We start from the raw sequence: 27,835 nt of genomic DNA, 5'->3' as shown, positions 1-27,835 counted from the left end.
CCGCCCACAACCCTGCTTCTCCGCCGCGTGGGGGCGGGGCGGCCCGGCGACAGAGGCTGCGGGGGCGGGGCCGGCCTCACCCGGAATGAAAACAAACGGCGGCCGCCGGCGCATCCGGGCATTCGGCGGGTTACGGTTGGCGCGGCGGTGGCGCAGGTGAGTAGACGGCGGCCGAGCGTCCAGTCCCAGACCCGGGTCTCAGTCGCGCCGCCTGGCGCCCCCGGTCCCCGGCGCGACCCCGACGCCAACCCCGTGTGGGTCGGGCGCGACCGCAGCGGCGGGAGGTGGGCGCCCTGCGCGGAGGCTCGGCCGGGACTGGGGTCGGCGGGCCGGGGCTTCAGGTCGCGCCGGCATTTCGCCGCGCCCTAGGTTTGCTCTGGGCTGGGCTGAGGTACTGGGTACTTAAAAAGAAGATTGAATAGTGTCTTTGGAGGGAGAAAGAGAAATATATGTATATATTAAAATTAATTAGCCATACAGAAAGCTTGAGTCATATAACACTGTAATTCCAGATATGCCATTTGGGATTTATTTGCAAAGACAGATTTTCTTTGCTGTTTAATGAGAAAACACTTTATTTTCTCCAGCCTTGACGATCTGATTCTGTATTTCTCAACTCTTTCCCATACTCTTATTTTTTAATACAAGATTCTTGTAATAGTCTGCCTAAGAGAAAAATTAATGTATTTTGAATGAATATATATATATAGATATATATTTGAAAAGCTCTGGGGAAAGGTAGCGTTGATCGATTTATTACAAAAGTGAAAGTGAAATTTTAAAGGAACGTTTTATACCTTTTCGCTTTCAGTTTAGAGCAGTAGTGCTAATGAATTTCTGCTTTTGGTGGGGGGCTGTGTTGCCGAACATTGAATGGCATCCATGAAACGTTCAGTTCTCCAGTTAAAATCGGAAACTGATTTATTAAACCTTTTTCCCTTTTGGTTTAAAATACGTATCCTCGTTTATTCGGTTGTCTGGAAGTGAAGTTTTGTAACTTTCAAGACAGTGGTGTAATCTTTTCTCAAACATAAGTGGTGGTTCATAGACCCTCCTTGCTGTTTATTTGCTGGTTGGGTGGAGTGTGGGCCGCACACTAGGTTTAGGAAATCCCTTGAGACTTTGGTCAGGTAGCTACTTGGATGGCAGAGGGCTGTGCATTCAGCCTTCCAGATAGCTTGGCTCCAGTAAATGGCCCTCTCCCCACAAGTGATACTTTCGTGGGAATTTCTGAACATTTATCAGTAGAGAACTAACTTTGTGTAGTGGTCCTGTAAGTTATTTGTGTTTGGAAAGCTAATGCTCGTAAGTGCTAATATGCTTTTCTGTGTGAGAAGCAGTTTATTAGTGCTTGAAAATCTGGGGTTCTTTTGTAGGTTATCTGGATGCACACAACCCCCTCTTTGATGTGTTTTTTTTCTTTATCCCTTTTCTCCCCGCTATCCTGATTACCCTCTTTCTTAACTCCAAATTGATATAAAATAGATTTGAACTTTCTTTTAAAACACTTGTTTATGGAATACACTTAAGTTCTCAAACTTGATTTAAAAATCGGGTGAATTGAGTTTTGGGGAGTGTGGAATACAGGCCCTGAATAAAAAAAAGAAAGTTACTTATCTAGGTTACATTAACTCTTACATATTTTTTCACTCTCTAGAATGTGTCTTCATCCTTCAAGAGTAATAACTTTTGACTTTTCTTACTGCTTATCTGTTTTGGCTGTACTGCCCCTGTCAGCTGTTTGATTCTCTAGCAGCCTCACTCACCCCTTTGAATTGGTGTGCTAGTGAAGGCTGAGTAGACAGCTCCATTGCTGTGTGTGATTCTTTGGGAGAGGGTAGTTACATGCACAGGACAGAGAAGCAGCAAGGGATTTCGCGATAGAAGGCAGAATCCAATGGTCCAGTGTTGTAGGCAGAAGTCCCAGTGCTAGTTATGGTGCTGCCTAATTTTGCATCCTTGATTGAGTCATTTTACAAACTTGGGCCTTGGTTTTCTCATCTGTAAAATGATGACCCAGCCAGTATTGATTGGAATAGTATATGTAGATTTGCTTTTATGCTTTATCACAAAATAGCATGCATAACTTTCTAGTATTGTAAACACTAAATTTTTAATTAAAAAAATTCAGATATAGAAAATATTTATTATGGATAGTTCATGGTTCAAGCTAGCTTTTCTTCATGTTTACCTGCCAAGGTGATTGGTCTTTTGTGTTGAAATAGCCAACATACAGGAGAATTGATAAGCTCTGCATCGAATTGTTTAAGTTCACTACTTTAGGGATTTATCTTATCTTTTCTCTTAGAGAATAATAGCAGGTTAAGAAATAGAAAAGTGTAATAAACGTTGCTACATATTAGCAACTTTGAAATATGTATTTTTATGCAATATATATAATTGTATATGTAATACATATTTCAGTCTGTATGTAATATATATATCTTTTAGAGAAGCCTGGAGCTAGTTAAAACCTAGTCTAAAAGTAATTTAGATTAAACTGGAGGAGGAGTGGAGGTGACCTCTGCTTACTCTAGAAAACCCGTCAGTGTATTAGGTAAGTTATAAAACACTTTGAAATGTGGCATGGGGTATCAGTGATGTACTGTTTGCTTTCAAGGATGGCGCAAAAGAAATATCTCCAAGCAAAATTGACCCAGTTTTTAAGGGAAGACAGAATTCAACTCTGGAAACCTCCATATACAGATGAAAATAAAAAAGTTGGTTTGGCATTGAAGGTATTTTCCTTTTAAGACATTAATAATTAGTAGTGTTGTAAGTCTCCTTGGTAAGTAAGATTCTGAAGTCACCAGAAATTGCCAGGCACAACCAGGTAAACCTTTGGCATAACCAAAAACATGAGTGAAAAGGAGGTCCCACATTTTATTAGCAGTTGGCAAGCTTATTTTTATTTAAAAAGATTTTATTTATATGAGAATGGTATCTAATTATTTTGGCATATATCATTTCTAATACCTTCACGATGTTACCTAAGTTTATTAATCTGGGTGTTCCTGCTAGCAGGGCAGTTCCAGTGCCAGAAGCTTAGTGTGTGACCTGTTCAGGGTTAGTGTCCTGGTGGGTTCTCAGCCCTCCTTGCTACTGTGGTCTGCTGTAAAACAATGCTTCCCTCCCCCAGCTTTGTTTACACTATGGCTATCTGTTCATTTTTCCAAAATATATTTTCCTAATAATTATGCCTTGGTTTTTTATGGTATCATCAGAAATGGCATCATTTTACATAAGTGAAACTTCTAGAAATTGAAGTTTGCCTGCCTTTTGAAGCTGAGGAACATTAATCATTTTTGATAGAAATCTATTATATTGGAATATCCTAGAATGTACTTCTCTGTTTTCTCAGTCTGAGTATATTGAGATAAACAGTGTAACATTTATCAAGGACTAAGGATTGTCAGGAGGGCATCAAATTGTCCTGTGTTGTGACACAATGACGTGCTTGGGAGGTGATAGTGATAGCTGTGTCAGGGTCTTAGGGTTTTCCTGTCTCTCTTGTTCCTGACAGGACTCACTTTTTAGTTTTTGCAAACCTTCTGATCTTTCTTCTGAATTTGCTTGTTATAATTTCTTGGCTTAGAAACTAGGTGTGGCATAATAAGAAAGCTGCTTTCTGTCCCCAGTTCCTGGCACGGAGCTCCTAAAACCCTTGGAAATTCCCGAGTGGTAAGGGTGACAGGGGCATCTTTTGTTCTAAGAGGCAGCTCTTTGGAGAGAGCTTCAGGGTGGGGCTGCTCGCCTAAAAGACCAGACTTTGATTAGAAGCTTGGAACTTTCAGCCCTACCCTCCAGCCTCTGGTGAGGGCAGAGGGCTGGAGATCAAGCTACTCACCAGCAGCCAGTGATTTTATCAATCGTGCCTACATAATGGAGCCTTCATAAAAACCCTTAAATGATGGATTTGGGGAGCTTCCAGATTGGCAGACACGTCCCTGCGCCAGAGAGTAGCACACTCCAGCTCCACAGGAACAGAAGCTCCTGCTCTCTGAACCCTTCCAGACTTTGCCACATGTACATCTCCATCTAGATGTTCATTTGTACTCTTTATAATAAACTGTAATAACAAGTAGAGCATTTTCCTGAGTTCTGTGGAGTTGTTCTAGCAAATTACCAAGCCTGAAGGGGTAGGGGTTGTAGGGACCCTTGACTTTGTAGCCAAGTCAGACAGAAGTGTGGGTAACCTGGTGCCTGAAATGAAGGCAGACTTGTGGGATTGAGCCCTTAGCCTGTGGAGTCTGCCTCTAACTCCAGATCGTTAATGACAGAATTGAATTGAGTTGTAGGACATCCAGTTGGTGTCAGAATTGGTTGGTGTCAGAAGGGGGAAAAAAACCCTCACTGAGTAATTATGTTTATGTTTTCTAGAGAATTACAGAAAGTTTCGGGGTTTTTAAAATTTATTTATTTATTTTTGGCTGTGTTGGGTCTTAGTTGCTACGCACGGGCTTTCTCTAATTGCAGTGAGCGGGGGCCACTCTTTTTTGTGGTGCACTGGCTTCTCATTGTGGTGGCTTCTCTTGTTGTGGAGCACGGGCTCTAGGTGCGCGGGCCTCAGTAGTTGTGGCCCACGGGCTCTAGAGCGCAGGCTCAGTAGTTGTGACGCACAGGCTTAGTTGCTCCGTGGCATGTGGGATCTTCCCGGACCAGGGCTCAAACCCATGTCCCCTGCATTGGCAGGCAGATTCTTAACCACTGCGCCACCAGGGAAGTCCTCTGATCTGTTTTGTAACTTATGTGTATCATGAACATCTCCCCTATTATAAATATATACTTACACTGTCGTATAACCTGACTTGTTCTCACAAGTTAGGAAAATTAGAATGTTCTCTGTTTGTGTTTTTGGTTTTTTGGTCCCCACCCTTTAGTGGTATTGAACAGTTCATTATTCCTTAAAATAATTGTGTATATACTGCAGTTACATAAGTCACAGCCCACCTTGCTTTTCCCCCCTAATGTAATCCCAGCTGGTCTTACTTTCTCTCTTGGGCCTATTTTCCTGTCCTTTCCTGGTTTTGATGTTTCCCTGGGTCCTCTCTAAACTCTACACCTCTCAAGATGTCAAGCCACAGTCTGGATTTCACTATAACAGGGGTGACCACCACTCATTAGTTATTTTGCCTTAGAGTCCCACGTGCACTGTTCTGTATTATACTTTTTATTTTTTTTGAGTTGGTACTGTATTGATCTGTGTTTTTAAATTTTTCTTTATAGGACCTTGCTAAGAAGTACTCTGACAAGCTAGAATGTTGTGAAAATGAAGTAGAAAAGATAATAGAAGAAATACGTTGCAAAGCAGTGGAGCGTGGCACAGGCAATGAGCACTATAAAGCAACAGGAATTGCTACAATCGAAGTCTTCTTACCTCCACGGGTAAAAAAAGTGAGTAGTTTCCCCAAATTTACATAGTTACTAATACTTAGTTAACTTAGTGATGTGATTAAATAAATGATGAGTTCTTTTTGAAGATACAATCCAAAGATAAAATTCTTTTCAGTTACTTTACATGTTGAACATTTACAAACTTAAAAGTCAATTTTATGGATTCTTAAGCTGGAACGTTTACAAAGTAGTCTGGCCTGCAGGCTTCACAGAGCTGTGCTTCAACATTCTTACATTTTCTAGAGTTTGAATGAACATTTAGCAAAAATGGGGAATAAAAGATTACTTCAGATTTTCTAAAACTGTGTAGGACACATCACAAAGGAATTTGTCTTTTTTTTCTATGCCAGTGGAAGCCAGAGGCAGAGCTGAGTGCCCGAGCAGGGCCACCGTAACCTGGCCACCTGTGTCAGGGCCGCGTCCTCAGTAGTTGAAGTCCAGAAATGTTACTGAGGCAGGGCACCCAAGGGTGCCTCTTCAGACTGATCAATGTTAATTATTCTCAGAAGAATGAAAATAAGTGTGTATAAGAGTTACCATATGACCCAGCTATTTTACTCCAAGAGGAATGAAAACTATGTCTACACAAAAACTTGTACATGAACGTTTGTAGCAGCTCAATTCACAATAGCCAAAAGGTGGAAACAACCCAGATGTCTGTCGGTGGATAAATGGAGTGCACGCATACAATGAATATTATTCAGCCATAAAAAGGAACGAAGTACCGATACTCTACAACATGAATGAACCTCAAAAACATTATGAAAGAAGCCAGACACAAAAAGCCACATATTGTGTTGTTCCATTGATAGGAAATATCTAGAGTAGGTGAATCCATAGAGACAGAAAACATGTTCATGGTTGTCTGTGGTGGGGGAAGGGGAGGGCATAGGAGGCATGGCACATGTTTGGCTGGGGAGATGGTGGAAATGTTCTGAAATTTGATTATGATGACGGTTGTCTAACTCTGTAAATACGTTAGAAACCATTGACTCTTATACTTTAGACAGGGGACTTTAAGGTATGTGAGTTACCTCTCTATAAAGCTGTTAAAAATTTCTAGGAAAAACAAAGAGCTTTATTAGAAGAAGGAAATTATATATGTATGTATCTCAGAATGCCAGTTTGGGAATTTAAAGGGCAGTATGTATATACAGGACTCTTCATTGCTAGTATCAAGTACCTGGGAAACCAGACCACCAGTCAGAAAGCTGATTGGTGAGTATGGAATCAGAGCAGATGGTTTGCATGGTCTCATAGGTGTCGCTGGTGGTCCCGTATTTTCCTCTGAAGCCCAGCCATCCGAGAAGGAAAGGTTCCAGGAACATGTCTTGCTGCTCCCTCCTCACTGGGAGCGCCGAAGGGACTATCTCTTTTGCTCACTGAGGTGGCCCTAGTGCCAGAGGTTGTGGGATGGGTCCTTGTGGAGCAGAGGCCAGCTCCCTTGAGTAGACAGGGGACAAACCCCACTGAGCAGCTGACCTTCCCCCAGAGACTGAAGCCCTGCCTGTGGTGCCACACTGCTGCCCCCTTGAGGACTTCCGGGTCACAGGGTCAGCACAAGTCAGGTTTTGTTCAGTAGCTTCATGCTAGGCATGCGAGTATTTACATCATCTGATATCAACCTGTCTGGTTTTATAGGCAGAATAACAGCTCCAAAAAGTGTCAAATTCAAGTGCATTCTATTTGTCTTATTTTTAAATAGGATAGGAAAAACTTGTTGGAGACCCGACTGCATGTCACTGGCAGAGAACTGAGGTCTAAGTAAGTATCTGTGTGCCCTGTGCCCCAGGTGCTCTCGGCTCTTTTACACCCGCTCATTTGATCCTCCCTGGCCATCCTGTAAGAGAGATGGGGCAGGTTTGATTATTGTCACTGAATGGAGGGGAAAATTGAGGCTTTGAGGCTGAAGGACTTATTCAGGCTCACACTGGCACTTAAGGGCAAAGTGAGAACTCAGGACTTGCAGCAATCTCTTCACTTCCTGGTGTAACTTGAGATCAGGTGGGAACTCTGGATGCATGTACTTGATACGTGTTTGAATCAATGAATGAGTGATAGAAATAGGAGACAGCCTGATATTGGCCAGATCATTAGTTTTGAATTTTATTCCTTAGTGCACTAATAGCTTGCTGTCGTGTTCAGTGAAGTATTTCAGCCAGTTTCAGGCTGTTGGCCCATTTGTAAAAAGAAAAAAAATACCTGCTTGTCACATACCAGTGAAAATCTAACTTTTGAGACCTGGTCAATTACTTCATCTACTTGTGTGTTTTTAACTGGTAAGTATTTTGAATACCTCCAGGGATAGCCAGTCAGTGTTTCTTAAAGTGATTTTTCTCATTTTCTTCTTTGGTCTACATCAGGGCTGTTAGGGATGGATTCAGGAAGCATCATTCATTCAACACACAATGAGCAGAAGATTGTATGGAACAACTCCCCGTATTATGGGCTCCTCCAAGGAGACCGCAGAAGTTATAGAGGATGGCTTTTCTCCTGACATGCAGCTAGGGCCCTCCTGTTCAAACAGATACACAGCACCAGTGGTCTCTACTTCACAAGGAACCAAATAGTAAAACAGATAGTTTACAGCAGGACACTGTCTCTGACACAGTTTCAAATAACCATCTAGTAAGCTGACATTATCTGAAGTAATGTTGTGAGTCAGTAAATTGGAATACTTGGTGTTTCTGAGAAGAATGTATAAAATAGCTATCATGATTAAAATCTATTTAATGGATAATAAATAACAAATTTGGTTACCTGTAGTTTTCGGGTTTATTTTACAGGATAGCTGAAACCTTTGGATTTCAAGAAAATTATATCAAAATTGTCATAAATAAGAAACAACTTCAACTAGGTATGTTATGGCAAAGTATGCAGAATTTTTAAATCAAGTCAATAGAGAAATAATGACTTTGTACCTTTTTTTCTCACTCTTCCTCTGTTCAAAAATTTTGGGCGGCTTTATCACGTATATAATGCAAAACCAATTATTTTAGAGTTTACTAAAATAAAAATGTAAAGCAGGAAGCAACTTTTCCAAAGATACTCAGTACAGGTCTGGTGAAATGTTACAGAATGGAAGTCTAGGCGTGCTCAAAGTAAAATAGAGTTTCTAGTAAATTCTCCCTGAGGGAGAAGAGCTAAAGCTGAGTGAAGACGGGGAGGAGGCTGCGGTGGGGAGCGCTCCAGACAGAGAGCCTCGTGTTACAGCTCCATCGTGTGAATTCGAGGGATTGAAAAGGTCTCATGCGGCCGAGTGTAGTAGGTGAGCAGAGGGTAGTGCTTCTTAAGGATGGAGGGCCAGGCAGTGAGGCCACATTGTAAAGATTATAGTGGTGCTTCTTAACCAAGGGTGATTTTGCCACCCAGGGGACATTTGGCGATGTCCGGAGACATTTCGGGTTGTCATGACTTGGTAGCAGGGGGCCAGGGGAGGTTGTGCTCATAACAGTTAATGGGAAGAGACCAGCACTGGTGCTGAACATCAAGGCACTGAACGGTCCCCACAACAGAGACTTAATGCAGCTCACGACGCCAGTAGTGCTGCTGAGGAACCCTGGACTTGAGCCTTACTCAGTATTAGAGGGCTTCTCTCTAGAGAGGTGGGAAGCCATTGGTGCTGGGGAGCAGACACAATTATATTTGTGTTTCAAAGATCACTTTGGCTGCAGTAGGGGAATGGATGCTAAGGAGACACGAATGGCCTTGGGAGACCAGTTAGCTATTGCAGCAGTTCGGGCAAGCACTGTAGTCTGTTTGGTTTCCGTTAGGTTCCTATGGCCTACGGAGAGTCAGGTTCACATCCCAGCCTGATGTAATGCAGCCCTCACAGCCTAGCCCTAGTCGTCCTTTCCAGCATCACCTCTAGCCATTTCCTGTTATCTGTTTTAGATATCTTTGCAATGCTTGTCATCGCATCTCTATGTTAATTAGTTTGTGGTATCCTTCATCAGGCAGAAATCCTTGATTTTGATGTTATCAAATCCATCAGTTTTTCACCTTGTTGTTTGTGTTTTAAGAAGTTCTTTCCTCAAGCCCAGGGCTGCATGGATAGTCTCACCAGAGGTTTTTGTTTGTTTGTTTGTTTGTTGTTGTGGCTTTAAAATCTAGTAAGATGGGCTTCCCTGGTGGCGCAGTGGTTGAGAGTCCACCTGCCGATGCAGGGGACGCGGGTTTGTGCCCTGGTCCGGGAGGATCCCACATGCCGCGGAGCGGCTGGGCCCATGAGCCATGGCCGCTGGGCCTGCGCATCTGGAGCTTGTGCTCCGCAACAGGAGAGGCCACAACAGTGAGAGGCCTGCGTACTGCAAAAAAAAAAAAAAAAAAAAAAAATCTAGTAAGATGAGTCTCCCTCTTGGCTCTTCTTTATCATGGTAACTTGGCCATTGATGGATCTTTCTTTTTCTTTTTTTTTTTTTTTCATTATTTATTTTTGCCTGCATTGGGTCTTCGTTGCTGCGCACGGGCTTTCTGTAGTTGCGGCGAGCGGGGGCTACTCTTCGTTGAGGTGCACAGGCTTCTCATTGCGGTGGCTTCTCGTTGCGGAGCATGGGCTCTAGGCATGCAGGCTTCCGTAGTTGTGGCTCGCGGGCTCTAGAGCGCAGGCTCAGTAGTTGCGGCGCACGGGCTTAGTTGCTCTGCGGCATGTGGGATCTTCCCGGACCAGGGCTCGAACCCATGTCCCCTGCGTTGGCAGGCGGACTCTTAAACCACTGTGCCACCAAGGAAGTCCTCTATTTTTCAATATAAATGTTAGAATGGTTGTCGAGTTTCTAAATATATATATGTGTACGTATATGTATGTATGCATATGAATGTGTGTCCAACTAGAGTTTTTAGAAATGTGTTCAAATTTATATGCTTATAGTTCATAATATTATTTTGGTATTTTATAATGTTTGCTATCTATAGTTACCCTTTTTCGTTTTGTTGTTTTTTTGCATCTTTGACTTAATTTCTGTTAGGTTTGTATATTTGATTAATTTTTTTCATAGAGCCAGCTTTTGATTTTGTTCATATTCTCTTTCATTCTGTTCCATTAACTTCTACCTCTGTCTTTATTCCCATTTTTTATATGAGGATGTGGACAGTAAGTGGTTCACTCAGGGCTATAGAGTTAAGAAGGGATGGAACCCAAGGTGTTTGTTTTTACCCACTTCAGTAAATTACCTCTCACAGTGCGCCGCTGCACTCTGGCCTCCAGTCCATTGCTGAGAACTGGATTATATCTCCAGCTAGAGGGTGGGAGATATCACGTCTCTCTCTGTAGTAGATTCTCAAACAGTTGATTGCTTTAGTTTGATCTTATGATGAGAATAAAGAAAATTACAAAGGATTAATTTAGTCGCCTCATTTTCCCTGGCTGATTTTAACCAGTGCTTAACAATAACATAGGTAAACAGCCAAATTTAAACATCTTCTTAACAATCATGTGGCATGGTGGTTTGCAAGTGCTGACGCAGGCTTAAGAATTCCATTTAACATAGAAGATGGCCTATTACCCAGTAAATTTAATGACTCTTTTTATAACATGCATTTCTGATTTTGACAGGGAAAACACTTGAGGAACAGGGAGTGACCCACAATGTAAAAGCTATGGTGCTCGAACTAAAACAGTCTGAAGAGGATGTGAGGAAAAACTCCCAGGTTGAAGAAGAAGAGCAGAATGAAGCCAGACTAAAAGAAAAAAGAATTCAGAGGACTAAGAGAGGCCTAGAGATACTAGCAGAGAGAGGTACACAGAGCTTCAGACTTTTGCTCAAGTCCTCAAAGGTGGCAGCAAATCACGCAGCAAATGGGCGGGAGCGTGCGTGGGAGGGGAGTATCACATTTCTTGTTGGCCTTTCTTCCCCTACAGTCTAACATTTTTAATGTCACCATCATTGCTTTTTAACATTGAACTAATGGAGTTCCTTTTGGTTTTGTTGCAGCTGAGATGGTGGTGGATCCAGAAACCACACCATACTTAGACATAGCTAACCAGACGGGCAGATCAATCAGAATCCCTCCATCAGAAAGAAAAGTAAGTACTGTAGAAATTTATGGCTTGTTCTTTGATCTGCTGTCAGAGCAGAAGTGGTTTTCTATTTGTTTTATCTTGGAATGTTATTATAAAGGATTAGAAACAGCTTTCAGTCTCCAGCTCATAAACAGAGAACATGACCATATGATGAGCACTGCATCTGGCCGGCTCACCCTGTGAGTTTCAGTGCCTGAGTACAGAACGGCAGGACCTCACTGTCCTGGAGCAGTGTCTTCCTGTGGCAGTGTTTGTTTTGCTGTAGTTTATTTTACTTGGGGGCCTCATTCCCTAAGGGATGGATCAGAAGGGGAGGCTGGGGTGCTAGGTAGTTTGGGAAAAGTGTGACAGATGATTCTGCCACCTCTTCCCCTGTCTCTCCACAGCCCCGTTCTCTAATTTGGAGTAAGGGTGAAGTGGCTTTACCTTTGAACATATCCAAGGGGGTCTTTCTAGCAGCATCTACAACTTGGCCCATGAGATCAGTCTCTGAGCTGGAGTCCAGTAGCTTCTTATATGAAAAGCTTTAGTGACTGTGGGTCAAGTTAATTTTAATTTTTTGGTCTTTAAAGGACACTTTTGAGTTGGTTTCACTATATGAATTATGGATTTAAAATTAAGGATTAAAGTTAAGTTTTAATAAGAGAACTTTGTAATCTCATTGAATTGATTTTTTATGGCAACTGTTTGCCCACTGCAGATACTACGTTCGTATATTAAATGATGATATTTAGATCTTCAGGGGAAACCTTTACAAAACCGAATTATATACAAATTCAAATCTAAAAATATTAATGAACTTTAAAGAAATCTGGATCACCTTGCAAAAATTGTTTTAGAAATGCTACAGTTGACAAATACTTCAGAAAAAAACCTGATTAAGAATAGAGAGTGAAATGAATGCTCTTTTTAGAAAAGATACAGTCATTACTGGCTGGTTTTTTATATGTTTAGTCTCAGGGATACTAGAAATAGATCTAGATCAGCCAATACTAAAATAAAGTGATGAAAACGAAGGGACAGGTGCCGGTTCTGACCATTTCAGCCATGTTAAATTGAGTTCTTGGTTTCAGTGTTTAAATGAAATGAAGGTTTAATGCTGTTTTCCTTAATTTTGGCTTTTAGATTTAGTTGTGATCTTGAGTTTTTTGTCTGTTTGTTTTCACAATATTTGATTTCTTTAGGCTTAATATGCTTTTAATATAATTCGTTTTATTATAGTTTAAAGTGATGTTTTTTTAAATCCTTATTTTTTCCTAGGCCCTTATGTTAGCTATGGGATATCATGAGAAAGGCAGAGCTTTCCTGAAAAGAAAAGAATATGGAATAGCCTTGCCATGTCTGTTGGACGCTGACAGATATTTCTGGTAGGTGCTTTTGTACCTGGTGAATGCAAGTTTGAAGGAGGATGACAGTTATACACAGCACCCTTCCCCCACCCCGTGCACTTCACACTTCCGATTTTCACCCAAGATGGTTAACATAAAAGAGTAGTTATGGTGTAGACTGATTTGTGAACTGTTTCTCCCCGTCGCATTTCTAATTGATCTCTCTTCCCTGTAAAGCATTTTATAAACATAGGCACTATTTTTTTTACAACAAGCATGTAGGGTATCATGTCTGTTTCTTATGACATGTTGTCAGCCTGCATTGTCCGTTATAAGGTCCCTGTCAGCTTTTCACTTAGTGATTTTGGTGTAGATGTTGATGAGCGTTCCCCAAATCCACTGTTTCATTAGGCGCTCCAAGATGGTGATAACGTATTATTCCTTCTGCATTTATTGCTGGAATTCTTTTGAAAAATATTTTTCCTTATCGCTGTTTGGTCCTCCTAAGGTACAATTTGTACAGAAAGACAGAATAAAATGCTGGGTTCTTTCTCTTTATTTTCTTCTTTTCAGAATAAATGAGTTGCTTCCCTAGCATCTTCCAAAGATGACATCACCAGTGAGGTTTCCCTGCTTTTTTTTTTTTCTTTTAAGTATCAGTATGAGCTCATGGATTTTAACACATCTGATACACTTCACACCTCAGAGCTTAAATTGGCTGTCTTCAGCTGGCAGGTGGTCCTGCATCCCTTTGACCCGATCCTGGGGTAATCTTTGTAGTCTCTGCTCTCTCGTGGCCAGAGCTGGTCCAGACTCATCCTGAATATTTCCTGCCCCAGAGCAACAGCCAACACTTTCTCAAGGGCTCCTGGTTCCTCTTAATGGGAAACGGTACTGAGAAGCTATAATCCAGGCAGATGAAATATTTGAAAAATAGACTTGATGTTTGAAATACTCAAAAGGTAACAACGTCAGTGTTATTTTCTTTTCCGTTTTGAGGAACTCCCAATATATACAGTACATTCAAGAAGATAAATGTAAGTATATATAGTTTGCCAGCTGTACTGGCAGCACCCTTGTGTCTTAAGTGAACAAACTTAAATTTAAGCAAAAAGGGGGATTTATTGTCTAAAATATTTGGGAGGAGGGGGCAAAGCTGAAAGTAACCAGAACAAGGGCTTGGTGCCTCTCTGGTTTTCCTCCTCTGCCTCTTTGTCTTTGCTTTTTTCTGAGTGTCAGTTTTATTCTCTTCTGCTACAGGTAGCAGTGCAGGCTGTAAGTTAGGTCCTTAAATTCAGGTAAATTTTTTATTCGCTTCCATAATTGTTTCTAACTTTTTATTATGGAAAATTTCAAACATATAAAAATAGCAGCTAATATACTGAGTTCCCATACACTTGTAATCCAGCTTCAGCGGTTATTGAGACATGGTTGACCTTGATCTGTCTGTATGAGCCTTTCTCAGTCTTTTCACCTTGGACACCTCCTTGAAATCATTTTCAGGTCTCAGGGAGACCCTGAGTAAAAAATAACTCCCTCTTCAGTTCATGGTACGTTAACATGTTCAGTGAGTAGTAGACATAATAATCCAATAATAATTGTCAGTGCCTTTTTAAGTAGAAAATACTGGTTTTTTCTACTGGGGATTTGTTTATTCAGGTCAACTTATTAGCGTAATTTTTGTGCGCCTTCCCTCTCTTCGTAAAAGAGATCAACTCTAATGCAAGTCAGCGGTGGAGGTGGAAGAAACTTAAGTTGTTCTTCCTTTGCCCCTTGATGTTTTTCCTGCCTGCTCCAAGTAGGCTCAAAGTTCTATCACAGCTTTCTTTTGTACATCTTGTGGTATGGTATGTAGTATGACTGAGAGTAATTTCTTTCCCCTATTTAAAGCTAAAAATGTAAGTTATACTTTTGGCCAAGATGGAGTAACAGGGACCGGATTTACCCTCTCCCCTGCAACAACTGAAAAACTGGGCAAAATGTGTAAAAACAGTGGTTTTCTGGCAATGCAGGACAGTGGTCCCTGAGGCGGGGAAACAAAACGAGTGGAACCCTGTGAATTGTTTCAGCTCACTGCCTGGAGTTCCCAGGCCTCAGTGTGCGGAGGAGAAACCCAGGCAGAGCCTCCTGGTCTCCCCTGAGTGGAAGAGATGGAGCTCGGAATCCAGGGAAGCCACAGTGGTGGGAGGAGAGAGCTGCCTGCGGGAGAGTGCACAGGGCGCCCCTGGAGTCTTCTGCTGAGTGATGGTCAGCACAGGCCTGTGAGGTCATGCCCGCCCTGCCCCCAGGCTGGGAAAGCACCACCTCAGAGAAGCAGAGAGATCACAGAGGGCGGATAATAACCTGTGGGAAACGGGGCATTGGCTAGAGAATTCAGTAGGGTGTGGGAAGAAGGGCTAATTCTGCCCTACAGGCTGCTCTGGCCCCACCTAACAAAGCTTAAAACTAAGCCCTGAAAAGGCCACACCACTCTTTTCAAGTAACATGTTTTTAACTGCATCCCAAGCATCGCTTAATGGTATTTATTGAACCCATGTATCGAGAAACACACAAAAAAACTACACACGATCCAGTTCCTTACAGCCAGTAATAAAACTAAAAATGACTTTTTAGCCAACCTTCCTTTTAAAAAAAGCAGATACCTAAGCTTAGCTTACCTTTCTTGAAATTAATATCTTTATTTTATATAAAAAATGTAAAACTCATGAGGCAAGTGTAATAAGTTTCTGTTATAATAAATCTCACCTGGAGTGTAAGATCAGACCATGGTCCATGAACTTCTTCCTCTCCTCTCAATGTCAAGTTCTCAGGCCAAGCAGAAGATTCAGAGAAGGTGCCCCTCACCTGGTCATACATCTGGATGTGTGTGCATGTGTGTAAAATATGGTGTGTATGTTACAAAACGTTCACAAAGAATAGAAATGTTCAAAGAAAGAAACCACAAATAAATAGGAAAATCCTGCTCTGAGAGATTATTCTTACGCCCCAGTGGATTGTCTTGTACGTACCCTGGAGTGCAGGAACTCCACTTAGGAGACTTCTGCTTTAAAGCATAAATGACAGAGACTTCCCTGTCATTGATGGCGCAGTGGTTAAGAATCCACCTGCCAGTGCAGGGGACACGGATTCAATCCCTGGTCTGGGAATATCCCACATACTGCGGAGCAACTAAGCCCGTGCGCCACAACTACTGAGCCTGCGCTCTAGAGCCCACGAGCCACAACTACTGAGCCTGCGTGCCACAACTACTGAAGCCCATGCGCCTAGAGCCCGTGCTCCGCAACAAGAGAAGCCACTGCAATGAGAAGCCCGCGCACCGCAACGAAGAGTAGCCCCCACTCGCTGCAACTAGAGAAAGCTGGCGCATGGCAACAAAGAGCCAACGCAGCCAAAATAAATTAAATAAATGTATTTAAAAAAACCAAACATAAATGACAGAATCAGAGCTCTTCCCCGCCCCCCACCCCAAGCAGGTTTTGATGGGCAGGATGGGAAGCTTGAGGGCGTGCAGGTTTTGTAGGTTTATACCAGAGCGGTCTCACTTTTAGTAGAATACAAACAAAAACAGATGAGATCTTTAAAGTTTGTGAATGTTCCAAATTTTACTTTCTTATTGAAGAGAGTTCAAACTTGAGATCTAGATTTGCATTATGAACTTCTAACATAATCACAATTTAAAGTCAAAATAAATTATCTCGATGTCCATCTTTGTCAACCTTCCATTGCCTTGCTGTCTTCTCCCTTCCTCTGTATCTGGGTTCAGCCTGCTGCGACAGCTGCCAAGTAGCATTTAACCTGCACCTGGGCCCCAAGGTCAGCTAGGCATTCAGAGCCTGGCATTTGTCTGGATGGTTTCTCCCCTCCTTTAATGTGATTGGACATGAATGCCTCATCAGAGTCTTCATCAACTGAGGCGTTCATAGTAAGGAAGGATTTATTTTTTCTTAGTGTGCTTTTAAAGCTTTGGGGTTCTAACTTTGGCTGTATATTAGAATTACCTAGGGGGATTTTAGAAATACAACATCCAGGCCCCACCTCCAGAGGTTTCTGTTATAATTGATATAGTGGGGTCCCAGCATCAGTATTTCTTAAAAACAAACAAAAAAAATAGAAAAGGAAAGAAAAATTCCTCACATCCTGGTGATTCTAATTTGCAGTCAGGGTTGGAAACCACTGCTTTAAAGCATGGTCTCCCCACGTTTGCTGAAGGGTTCTGACACAGTGGCCCCGATTTCCGCTTCCTGCCAAGCCTGTTTCCCAACATGGCAAGGGTGTGTGTGTGCGTCTGTCTGTCTGTCTGTCTCTCTCCCCCCCAACCAGGGCAGGTGGTGTTGAGCTTCTTTTCTTGAGCCCTAACTCCTTTTCTTTTTCCCCTTGGAGGGATTCAGATTATAAATATAGTTCCCTTCATAAACATTGCGATCCCTGCCTTAGAGTAGTCTTTGGAAATACACCAAAAACTGGAAAAAAAAAATTCCAGTAATTCACAAAAAGGTTTTTACTGCTTCTTGTCAGTGATGTCATTTCCTGTCTTTGGCAGCGAGTGCTGCAGAGAACTGCTGGACACTGTGGACAACTATGCAGTACTCCAGCTGGACATAGCGTGGTGCTACTTCCGCTTGGGACAGCTGGAATGCCTGGACGATGCAGAGAAGAAATTAAACATGGCCCAGAAATGCTTTAAAAATTGTTATGGAGAAAATCATCAGAGACTGGTCCACATAAAAGTATGTTGCTGTAATTAGTTTTAGGTATTAGTGAGCCCATTTGTAGAATTTGAGTTTATTCCTGTTAAAGTGTTGAGACTGCTGCCAAAGGTGATTTATTTGGTAGTAGTATGCAATGTGTTCTTTTTAAGTTATATTTTAAGGGGATTGTTAAACATCTTATAAGTTAGCCTGTGACCAGAGGAACACAGTTTTCTAGTCACAGAAACCCATTGATCACCGTGACCGAGAGAGCTGGTGACTGTATTCATTAGAGTCTAATGAAAGGTTTAAATGCAGAAAATAGCCATTTTGAACAGTGACAGTTCACACGAGTGAGTCACAGCTCCAGAGCTGGGCTTTGAATAAGGACTTTTCTCAGGCAGTTTCCACAGGTCATCAGAATTCTGCTTGGGAATTGCAGGGCAACATAAGAGATATTCCTGGTTTGGGCTTCTGCATACTTCCCTCCTGACCAGAGGGGGGCCCCCTGTCCTGGGCACCTGGAGATAGGTGTTCTGTTTGGGACAGGCGATGCCGTTGTACCCTGGGATCCTTACTTTTGCCATCAGCAATGGTGAAGATAGAAACAGTTTAGTAATGCCATTTTGCCCCTGTGGAGATGAAGGGAATTATAAATGTGAGTATTACAGACCTGTAGTGAGAAATAAGACAGTTTTATCTTTTTCCCCCCAATAATTCTAGGGAAATTGTGGAAAAGAGAAAGTCTTGTTTTTAAGACTTTACTTGCTTCAAGGTATCCGAAATTATCACAGTGGAAATGGTGAAGAGGCTTATGAATATCTCAACAAGGTAAGAAAATGGATGCTCCAAAGTTGTGACCATTTTCACCTACTTAGTTTTTTAATCCCCAGAAGTTAAGTATTTCATGAACTCAGTGGTGTGTGACTGGTGAGGAAAGTGCACCTCCCTCCCAGTCCCTCCTTCACATACACCGTAAACACATCTGTATTTGCGAGAGTACAGGCAAGGTGCTGTAATAAGGAAACCTCAGAAAGTCAGTGGCTTTAATTGGCTAGAAGTTTCCGTTTCTCTCATCTGGCTGTAGAGGTGAGCAGCCAGGGCAGTGGGGCAGCTGGTGTCCTGTCAGTGCCTCTTCCAGCCAGCAGAGGGAGGGAGAGAGTCCGGGGCAAGCCTCTTTAGAGGGGCGACTCAGGAGGTGCTCCTGTCATTTCTGCTACATGCCATTGGCCTAGACCATCTGGCTACACTCAGCTCAAATTCAGGGGACTTTATTACCAAAAAGGAGGAGATAATGGATACCAGCCCCTCCCACAATCCTCAGCCTGTTTTCTCATGTCATACTGCATATAAGTCATGTGAGCAGAGAGGGTGTTGTCTGTTTGCATTTGCACTGGTTGATAATAGGTCACATTTAGAGGTTTTATCTAAAATCTGACACACCCTAATTCACATTGGGTACAATCCAATTTCCTTTAGGTTTTAGCTTTGTGTTAAGCTTTAATGGTACTATGGTTACATGATTCTTATATTTTTCTTTGTCTGTAGGCATGTCAGCTCTTTAAAGAGCTATATATTGATCCATCAAAAGTTCACAGTTTGATGCAGCTGGGATTTAGTGCCCAGGAAGCTCGGCTTGGCCTAAGGGCATGTGACGGGAACGTGGACCACGCAGCCGCCCACATCACCAACCGCAGAGAGGTACCTTAATGTGGTCTTGGCAACGCTTGGTTGAGGCCTTTGCCTTTGAGTAGGTGTGAAACTTGAGGCAATAGCAAAATTATTTCCAAAGTGCCTTAGCTCTCAGATATGAAAGAACAGAAAAAGAAAATTCCATAGTAGGTATTATTAACATGGAACTCTTTATTGCTTCAGACTTGGAAGTCAGGAGAAAAACTTGTCTTTTTTAATTGCATCAGTTTTCAGACAGTGCAGTTTCCTTCATTTTATTCTTGCTATGGTGGCAGGTAGCTCGTAAGTACAGTTATCCAGGCAGTCTTCTCTCTCTCTCTCTCTTTTTTAATCATAGTATATTTCTGGAAACCATTTTAAAGGGGTCTGTGTTTTCCAGGGAGCCATTGTTACAGTTCAGGATGTCATCCTTGCCTGGAAACATGAGTCAAATCATATGAACAATTAACATTATGTTATAAAAGCAAAGATTCAAAACTATAATCATTTAAAACAATTAGAGATAAGTACAGTTAAAAAAAAAACTTTAGAATTTCAGAGTTGGAAGGAATGTTACCATATCGAATATGGTAGTTTTACAAATGAGGAAAACAGGCTCAGAGGTTGTCTTTTCCGGGGTCATGGGTCAAATCGGTGGCAAAACCTGAACTAAGGCTCTGGTTTTCTCCTGAACTTTGCAATTCCCATCTGAGAATAGCATTCTGAGTTTTTACAGAAGGTTCTGAAAAGCCAAAAGATACTATAAAATGGTAAAAGTTACCACTTCACTTCCTAACTTTTTATAAGTAGCAAAAATAAGTGTTTTTTTAAAAAATAGTAGTGTCCTATCAGATGTGCATTTAATGAATTAAACTATAAGCCCTTGGAGAAAATAAAAGAACAATAGAGTATATAGGGCAATTGACCCTGCTCACTCTTCCACTCAGTGGATGTGTAGTTGGGATGCTTTTGGTTGAAGGCAACAAATTCAGATTGGCTTAAACACCCAATAAAGAGGGTAAGGGAGGGATTCACTGGCCTACTTAGTTGTAAAGAGCCCAGAGGAGGGCTGGGTCTCAGGTTAGTTGATTCAGTGGCGTCGCCCTGTCGCTGAGTTCTAGTTTCTGTCTCTCTGCCTCCTCCGTGTTACCGGGGTCATCCCATCACACCAAGAGCATGGTCTGGGTCCCAGAATCCTCAGAGACGTTCTGAGCTGCTCACTGATTGGCCACCTTTGAGCCGGTTGCCGTGGCCAGGGGAATGTCAAGACCTGACTGGCTTGAGCCTGTCTAGCTTAGCTTAGGCTGGTCAGGGCCTACTCGGGGAACTAGTCAGCTTCCCACACCCTAGGGACAGCTGGGGTGGCTGGTGGGAAGACCAGCTCCGAGTCCCATCGCATGTGAGCTCCCGTGAATCTGCTGTCCTCTCAGTTTCTGAAGCTCCGGGTTTGAACGTCTCCCGGAGTAGAGGGTAATAGGTGATTCCTAAAAGTTTGCTTTTTTGTACCTCGTGGCCCTGAGTACGGGCCAGTTTCTCATCTGGCAAAAGAAACAGACTAATAAAACTGAGGTCACTTGACAGTGCTGAAGTGTTCCGAGGCCGTGAGAGGCAGCGTGGCGGCCTTCCTAAGAGATGTTCAGTCTTTTTGCCTGTACACAGCCGTGACTTTAGAACCCAGTTCTCTCACAACATTTGACCCTACTGTGTCGATAAGACTTTGCAGTGCAATGCTTATTGTCATTTCCTTGGTTTATTTTATTTTCCTAATTCTAGTATAAAGAGAAATATCATGTGTATCTACATGGTTAAGAGAAAACTGACTTAGGCATTTGTAATAAGGAAAAAGTGTTCTTTGAGGCCCCAACTTTGTGTCAGCTCTGAGGCCCGTGTCTGCTGGCTGGCTGGCTGGGAGGGTCTTTCTCTGCTTGAATGTTAATCGTGCTTCTTATTAGCCTTTTGAAATGTAAGTGGAAGAGGCTGGAATTGCAAGCAGAGGATGGGACGGGGTAGAGGCATTTTACATGGTGTGTACGTGTGAATCAAAGTGGAAATGTGAGTGATACGGACTACTTCCGCCGGCCCGCGTGGGTCTTGTGGTGAAGCGGGAAGGGTCAGCTGGGAGGCGGAGCCGGGGCCTGGGAGCCGGAGCCCAGGAGTGCTGGCGCCTGACTGGGTGTGGGGAGGGGCTGCTGCGGGACTGGAGCAGGTGCGTGAGCTGCAGGGCCTGTGCAGAAGGGTTCGGAGTCTCGGAGACTGGCCCAGAGGAGGCAGTTAGAGGGCGCAGTGGGGGTGCAGACCACAGCCCCGGGGAAGGGGGTGGGCAGTGGGATGGCAGAGCTGCCTAGCCGTCGTCAGCCCCACTTGCTCACAGGTAGGTTCTCCACTGTTGTAAACAGGAAATTACAGGCTGAGGTTGTCTTCATCCCAGGAAATGTTGTGGGCAGTCACCCCTTCTGCCTAGTCCTACTGCCAGCTTGGAGTGTTTGGTTCCGTGGCGAGGATTCCTTTCTTCTCCTAAGAGGTGAGGCCGTGTTCTTGCTGTAAGAATGTAGAGGGGACCCTTGTTGCTTGGACTGAACCATGGAGGTAGGAGGAGATATATCAAAGGAAAAAGCTGTTTTCTCTGCTGTCCTCCCTGTGTTGGGCCGAGGGCTGACCGTTTCTAGAATGTGCAGAAGCTGTCTCTCTGCTCTGCTGTCGGTGATGACCTTGACTGGGTCACCTAACTGTCTTGAGAGATTTCTGTCTTCTCATTGGCAAAATAATGAGGTTGGATTCAGTTAGTGGTTGTCAAACCTGTTTTAGTTTTATTGTTTTAATCAGCAGAAATCCTTTTAAAATGATACTTGTGGGAATTCCCTGGCGGTCCAGTGGGTAGGTCTCGGCGCTTTCACTGCTGGGGAGATCCCTGGTCGGGGAGCTGAGATCCCACAGGCTGCACGGCTCAGCCAAAAAATAAATAAATAAATAGAAATAAAATAAAGTGATACTTGCTTTCAAAACAAACTCAGAACTCTCCTGATGAGGGCTGGGGTGGGAAGAGGAGAAGAGACTGAACCTGTGGCCTTCCTCAGGCTCTTGGAGCAATGCCAGGCACCTCTGAGCCTCGGGGTTGAGAACCACGGGGGTAGGTGACCTTTGTCACCTGGCGTTGAGCATTCTTGGGGTTTTAAGTGGACTAATTTCTTACTACCCAGGGAGTGGTGGGTGGATCGGTAGCTTGGGCGCCATCTAGGACCCACCCACCCCCTCCACGTTCAGAGTCACATTTCGGTAAGATCCCAGGTGACTCAGCAGAGGCTGAGAAGCCCTCCCACCCATGCAGGAAGCTCCTCCCCCTGCTTCCTAGAAGAAGGCACGTCCACCTCTCTGGGGGTCCTCAGGATGTGCCCGCTGGTTCCCAGGGGCCTGTTCTGGTGCCAGGTGGTGGTCCCCGAGGTGCTCTCTTCCCTCCCTGGCCTGATGTCTCCGGCTCCCGCTGGGCTTCGCCGCGAGCAGCACACCCCTGGTCTCTGCCCTAGTGGCCCTCATGCTGGGTGGGACGGGGAGAGAGAGGGTCACCTCACCTTGTGGCTTTCACTTTGCCTGGTGACCCTGAGACTCCTATAGAGCATGGATTGAGAAGGCTTTCTACAAAACCGCAATCCCTAACTTGGTAACTCTGCTGTTTTCCTAAAGAAATTGGACCAAATAAGGAAAGAGGAAAAAGAGAAGAAAAGACGCCGCCTGGAGAACATAAACTATTTGAAAGGAATGGGCTACTCCGCTCGCGCAGCCAAGCAGGCGCTCCACCAGGCCAGCGGGAACCTGGAGGAGTCCCTGCAGGTAACCCCTCCCCGGCCTCTGGCCTCCCTGAGCAGCCCTGCTCCCGGCCCAGGCGCCACCCCTCCACTTCTTCATTGAAGCTGCTCTCTTGTCCTTCCTGATGCCAGGAGCCCCACGGCTGCGGGCCTTCCTCTTCATTCCTGGTTTGGATCTAAGGGTCGGAACTCTCTTGTTCTCGAACCCAGTGGCAGAGCCAGAGTGACGAGCCCCACCCACCTCAGTGCCTGTCCACGATTCCGCAGGGCTCACAGGGAAGGAACTTTGATGAGGTTTCTGTATGCAGCGGGAGTTTAACAGTAAGGTGGAAGAAAGGTGATTGAAGTTTTAATATAATTTTTTTGAATTAAAATGTTTTCTTTGAATATTTAGTTTTATTATTTAGTCAATAGTACATGTTGGCCAAGGGGCTTTTTAAAGAAGTCCTCAGAAGTGACTAAACAGGTTGGGATCCAAATTAGTGGTAACTCTGCCCGGGTCCACGTCCTTCCAATTTTTGTTCAAGGAGCAGACAGGATACTTAATGAGGCAGGCGCTGTGCTGAGTCTCAGTGGAGATGCCGCCTGCCCTGGGGGAGCCCACAGGCTAGTGGGGAGACAGACACAGAGAGCACAGTGGCGTAAGGGCTGCCATGTGGGAGCGCAGCACTGGGTGGGGAGGCAGGAGCTGCAAGCTGAGCTGGGGGGCGGGTCACGGGAGGGGGCCCGGCAGACGGAGGAAAAGCGGGGGCAGCACTAAGGGCTGAAGCATGAGGCCGGGGGAGTTGAGCCCCGGGGTTGCCAAGGCCTGGGTTATACCTGCTGGAGGTGGGGCGGGGTGGGGAATGGCCAGAGATGGGGCTGGACAGGCAGGCAGGGGCTAGGCGGGCCGCGTCACCTTGTTTGCCCTGCTGAGGAGTTCACACTGAATCCTGCAGCCAGTGGGGAGCCTGCCCTGCCTTTGCCTCTTATTCTCAAGACCTCCCGTCCTGTTCTTCAGAGGTCCCCATTAGTCGGTCTGTTAACCCTTGGACAGCATGGGTCTGAAATGCGTGGGTCCACTTACGCGTGGACCTTTTTCAATAGTCAATGCTATGTATAGTACTACACGATCTGCGGATGCGGAGCAACTGTGGATACCGAGGGTCCACAGTAAGTTACACTTGGGTTTTCCACTGCGATGAGGGTCAGCGCCCCTAACTCCTGCGTTGTGCAAGGGTCGACTGAATTTTCAAATACATGTATTAATACATTTTTTAAATTCAAAATGTTATTTGAATATCTAATTTGATTTCTTAGAGAAATTTAAAAATTCTGAATATGTGAAGGGGCTCAAAACTTGTTTTTAATTATACAAATAGTACATAAATGCATTTGATCGATATAGAAGTATTCAGTGTTAAAAGGGAAGTTCCCCAAAAGGGCTTTATAAGGTTAAGAGTAAGTATCGTGTGACAGAGAAATCAAGGGTCCAAAGAACTCTGCTCTTCTCCTTGACAGACATTGTAAACCTAGAGCATGTCACCTTCCAAAGAGAAGTCACATTGGGCAGCCCTGGACTGCTTATAGCTTTCCGTTTATAGCTCTTTATGACCTTGTCACCCCTAAGGCTGAGCTGCAACAAGCGTCTGTTTTCTTGGAATCCTTCCGCCTGCTCAAGTCCTTTCCTGCTTCCTCAGATGCGATCTTTTTGCCTGAATAATTAATCTTGTTCATCCTCCAGACCTCAACTCAGACACGACCTTTGGCGGGAGCCGCCTTTGAACAGCAGCCTCTCCAGCCCCAGCCTGTTCAGGGGTCCCTGTTCTCTGCTTCCACAGCACCCTGAGCCTTGTCCACCACAGTTTCTCCACCTGTTTGTGTGTCCCACGGCTGTGCCTGCCTAGCACGTGACAGGTGCTCAGTCTCTGCCTGAGTGACCGAGCGGATGTTAGTGATGAGTAACGGGTATCCCTGTACGTTTTTAGATTCTTCTCAGTCATCCTCAGATGTGGTGGTTAAACGATTCTGGTCCGGAAACCAACAGCCATCAAGAGAGTCCTTCTCAGGAAACCATTGACCAAGTGAGTGCAAGCGCCTTGTGCCCCTCTCCGCCCGCACAGCCTCGTGTGGGACTGGCTGGCGGGACAAGGCTGGTGGCCAGGCAGGGCCGAGTCCTTGGCTCCCGGGGCTCCAGGTGTGACCGGCCCGCCCGAGGGCGCAGCCTCCGTGCAGCAGTTGCAGCGGGTGGACGCGGGGCGCAGGCATTTCCTTCAGAGTAGGAGACAGGGAAGCTGTGGGAAGGTTTTCTTCGGGCTTTTCTCCTCTTTTCTACACACGCCTCTTGGCGCGTCGCCTCCCGTTCCCCTGCCTGTGACCTGCAGGGATGTCCACGTGTGCCCCCCGTCACGTTAGCCTGCCTAGTGCGCTGCAGAGACCTAGCTAAGGGTCCCGGCGACAACGAGGTCTGTGCACGCAGCGCTGCCTCTGGCTTGCGAGCCGGCTGCCTTTCTGAGGCAACTGGGCACCAACGTGGCTGCCTCAGGTCTTCCTCCTTCCTTTCCAAGCTGCCTCACGCGCACGTTAGCGCGGGAAGGCCGGTGGTACACGCGTGCGGTGGGTTTTGGGAACGTGTCCCCCCCGAGACCTGGCTCTCCCGGCTCTGCGTGGGGGCGGGAGTGCCGGGCACGCGCTGCGCCGTGTGGCCTGGGCCCTCGCCAGTGCCGTCCTGCCTTCTCCCAGCTGGTGTACATGGGCTTCGACGCGGCAGCGGCCGAGGCTGCCCTGAGGGTGTTCCGGGGAAACGTGCAGCTGGCGGCTCAGACCCTCGCTCACAACGGTGGAAATCTTCCTCCTGACCTGCGGCTCTCGGCGGAAGATTCTTCAGCAACGCCACCCACATCCCCGTCTGATTCTGCAGGTGGGTCTGCGGACTCAGAAGACCGACGGGAGGGACTGTCAGCTCGAGCGGAAGCCGGCAGGCGGGGCGTGGGGCGGCGAAGGCTCGCGGGGGCGGCGAGGGGCGTTCGCAGACGTGCACACTTCGGGCTGCTCGGGCGCTGTGGTGCGGGAGGGCCGAGCTGGAGCTGACGTGGGTCCCTTTGGTCCCCGTGGAGGTTTCTCTTTCTGTCCTCCTCCCTCAGCTCCCCTGTTGCTGCACTTCTTTACTGCAGGGACCTCTAGCGCCTCAACAGATGAAGATATGGAGACAGAGGCTGTGAATGAAATCCTGGAAGATATTCCAGAACATGAAGAAGATTACCTTGACTCAACTCTGGAAGACGAAGAAATTATTATTGCAGAGTACTTATCCTATGTAGAAAGTATAAAGACAGCAACAAAGAGAAACTAAGTGATGAACAGAAGTGAGCACTAAGTTTCTGCTCATAAATTCTATCATTGTGAAGAGTGTAATGCAGGTCTTTTCTTTTTCTTACGCTTTATCTGATTTTGCTCCAGAGTGCTTCCTACCTGGGGGCGGGAGGGGTAGGCGGGGAACAGGGATGTAAAGAGTAAGAGACTTGGTGGGGTCCGGCGGGGGGGTGGGGTGCCGGTCCCCAGGGTCCGTCTTGGGAACTGAGCTGCCTCTGGCCTGATCTTGCAGTTCCCAGCTGCCTTCAGGTTCCGCAACCCTAATGCCAGCCTCCCTGCTCCGTTTTTTCCCCACCCAGAAATGGGAAGGACTGGGATAGGGTGGCTGCTAGGGAAGGGATCCAGGAGGAGCTCATGGGAGCGAAAGCGGGCCCTGTCTCCTCCTCTTCATCCTGCCCTGCTCTCCTGCCCTCCTGAGCCCACTGCTCGATTGTCTCCTCCTTCCCGTGATGCAGCTCTGCCTTCCTGCTTCAGCCTCTCTGCCCCGTCCCGAAAATGTCCTTTAGATCCTCAGCCACTGCAAGTGCTCTGGGGGGCCTGACGATGAGGCATCGGCCCTCACGGCCACACAAATGGTGGCAGACGCCCTCAGCCTGAAACATCCGTGCTTTGTGCTTAGCTTAGTAAAGTAGGCACTTGAAATTCCAGGCTGAAATTCAGAATATATATGTATTCAAAGTTCTTCTTTACAAAAATAAAATCTTTTATTAAATGGTAAAGTCTTAAATGCTAACCAAAGCAACTTATTTTTAATTAGCATTTTTAGAGGCATTTCTGTCCTATTAAATTCACTGCTGGCTAAGGTAAGATACCTGTCAGAAATTAAGGTATATTTTCTCCAAGTCTTTGTAGGGTTTCTTGGGTATATTACAGAAGACTGTTTCTAAAGGTATGTTGTTAGCCTCCTAACAGCTCAGATAACCATTCTCATTGCACCCTGCATCCCTCCGTAAACGTGTATTACATGAAAGCCTGTCCAGCGCCAGGACGCAGCCGGCAGCAGCCGGCTGCTGGATAAATCAAGGGCCAGGTGTGTTCCCAAGGCTCTCCCTGCCTCCGGGAGTCACCGGAAGCCCCTGTGACAGGGCAGGTGGGCCACGTGGTTGCCGTCAAGGGGCTGGCCGAAATGCTCCAGCTTTTTCAGGAATCATTTTCAATAAAGCTTGGAGAGCAGTCCAGTTTGAATGGGTGGAAATCTTTTCTTGTCATTCTTTTAAAATGGATGATACAGATGGAAATAAAAGGTGGAAAATATATTCAAAAATTGTCAGCCTAACTTTGCAATGAGTTACTCAAACTCCTAAACTGTTGTGAGTGTTGAAAATGTCTGGGTGGTCTAGAGCTTCATTTAGTTCAAGACGTTTGCTTCCGTTGACTTCTGTGAGGAAGTCAAATGTATGCCCTCAAAAGCACCATCGATGTCTGTTGTTAAAAGATGAAGTGTACAAAGGCTCTGGGCCTGTGGGGGAGGGGAGACTGAGTCGGGGAGGCGGGGTTTGCTTCCTCAGCGTTGGAAGCGGCCGAGGGCCGAGGCGATGAGGGGTTTCTAGCCTCATTTGAGACCATGTCAGACTTGGATTG

General features: G+C 45.2%; 2 protein-coding genes across 3 annotated transcripts in view; one reads left to right on the top strand and one right to left on the bottom strand.

Annotated features, from left to right (window-relative positions):
- Positions 1-53: 53 nt before the first annotated feature.
- On the top strand, positions 54-27,508 carry NUB1 (negative regulator of ubiquitin like proteins 1). Of its 2 annotated transcripts, none has more exons than XM_022577428.3 (15): positions 54-156; positions 2,621-2,738; positions 5,227-5,394; positions 7,100-7,158; positions 8,181-8,251; positions 10,949-11,131; positions 11,328-11,419; positions 12,677-12,783; positions 17,285-17,471; positions 18,156-18,263; positions 18,981-19,133; positions 22,782-22,928; positions 24,871-24,966; positions 25,625-25,802; positions 26,056-27,508. In XM_022577428.3, exons 1-15 carry the CDS (start codon positions 86-88, stop codon positions 26,232-26,234), a joined length of 1,917 nt encoding a protein of 638 aa, XP_022433136.1. In that variant the 5' UTR covers positions 54-85; the 3' UTR covers positions 26,235-27,508. The 2 variants fall into 2 exon arrangements, with proteins under 2 accessions (XP_022433136.1, XP_022433144.1); XM_022577436.2 differs by lacking the exon at positions 54-156 and adding an exon at positions 181-284.
- Positions 18,432-27,835, bottom strand: part of WDR86 (WD repeat domain 86) — a 37,112-nt gene continuing 27,708 nt past the window's right edge. The window contains exon 2 of the transcript XR_002645121.2: positions 18,432-19,538. The gene's annotated coding sequence lies outside the window, so the exon portion shown is untranslated. The remainder of the gene's footprint in view (positions 19,539-27,835) is intronic.

This window comes from Delphinapterus leucas, chromosome 9 (genome assembly GCF_059928025.1).
Source record: "Delphinapterus leucas isolate spDelLeu-1000000601 "Yukka" chromosome 9, BTC_Dleu_Yukka2, whole genome shotgun sequence".
NCBI lineage: Eukaryota > Metazoa > Chordata > Mammalia > Artiodactyla > Monodontidae > Delphinapterus > Delphinapterus leucas.
The sequence above is the reverse complement of the archived record's forward strand: the minus strand, read 5'-3'. Positions and strand labels throughout refer to the sequence as shown.

What these genes read in the sequence shown, in the direction of transcription:
- NUB1 (XM_022577428.3), top strand. Translation starts at nt 86, where the DNA reads ATGAAAACAAACGGCGGCCGCCGGCGCATCCGGGCATTCGGCGGGTTA. An exon ending in AAGTTGGTTTGGCATTGAAG is followed by an intron (nt 2,739 to 5,226) that starts GTATTTTCCTTT and finishes TTTTCTTTATAG; the next exon opens with GACCTTGCTAAGAAGTACTC. An exon ending in TCCCTCCATCAGAAAGAAAA is followed by an intron (nt 11,420 to 12,676) that starts GTAAGTACTGTA and finishes ATTTTTTCCTAG; the next exon opens with GCCCTTATGTTAGCTATGGG.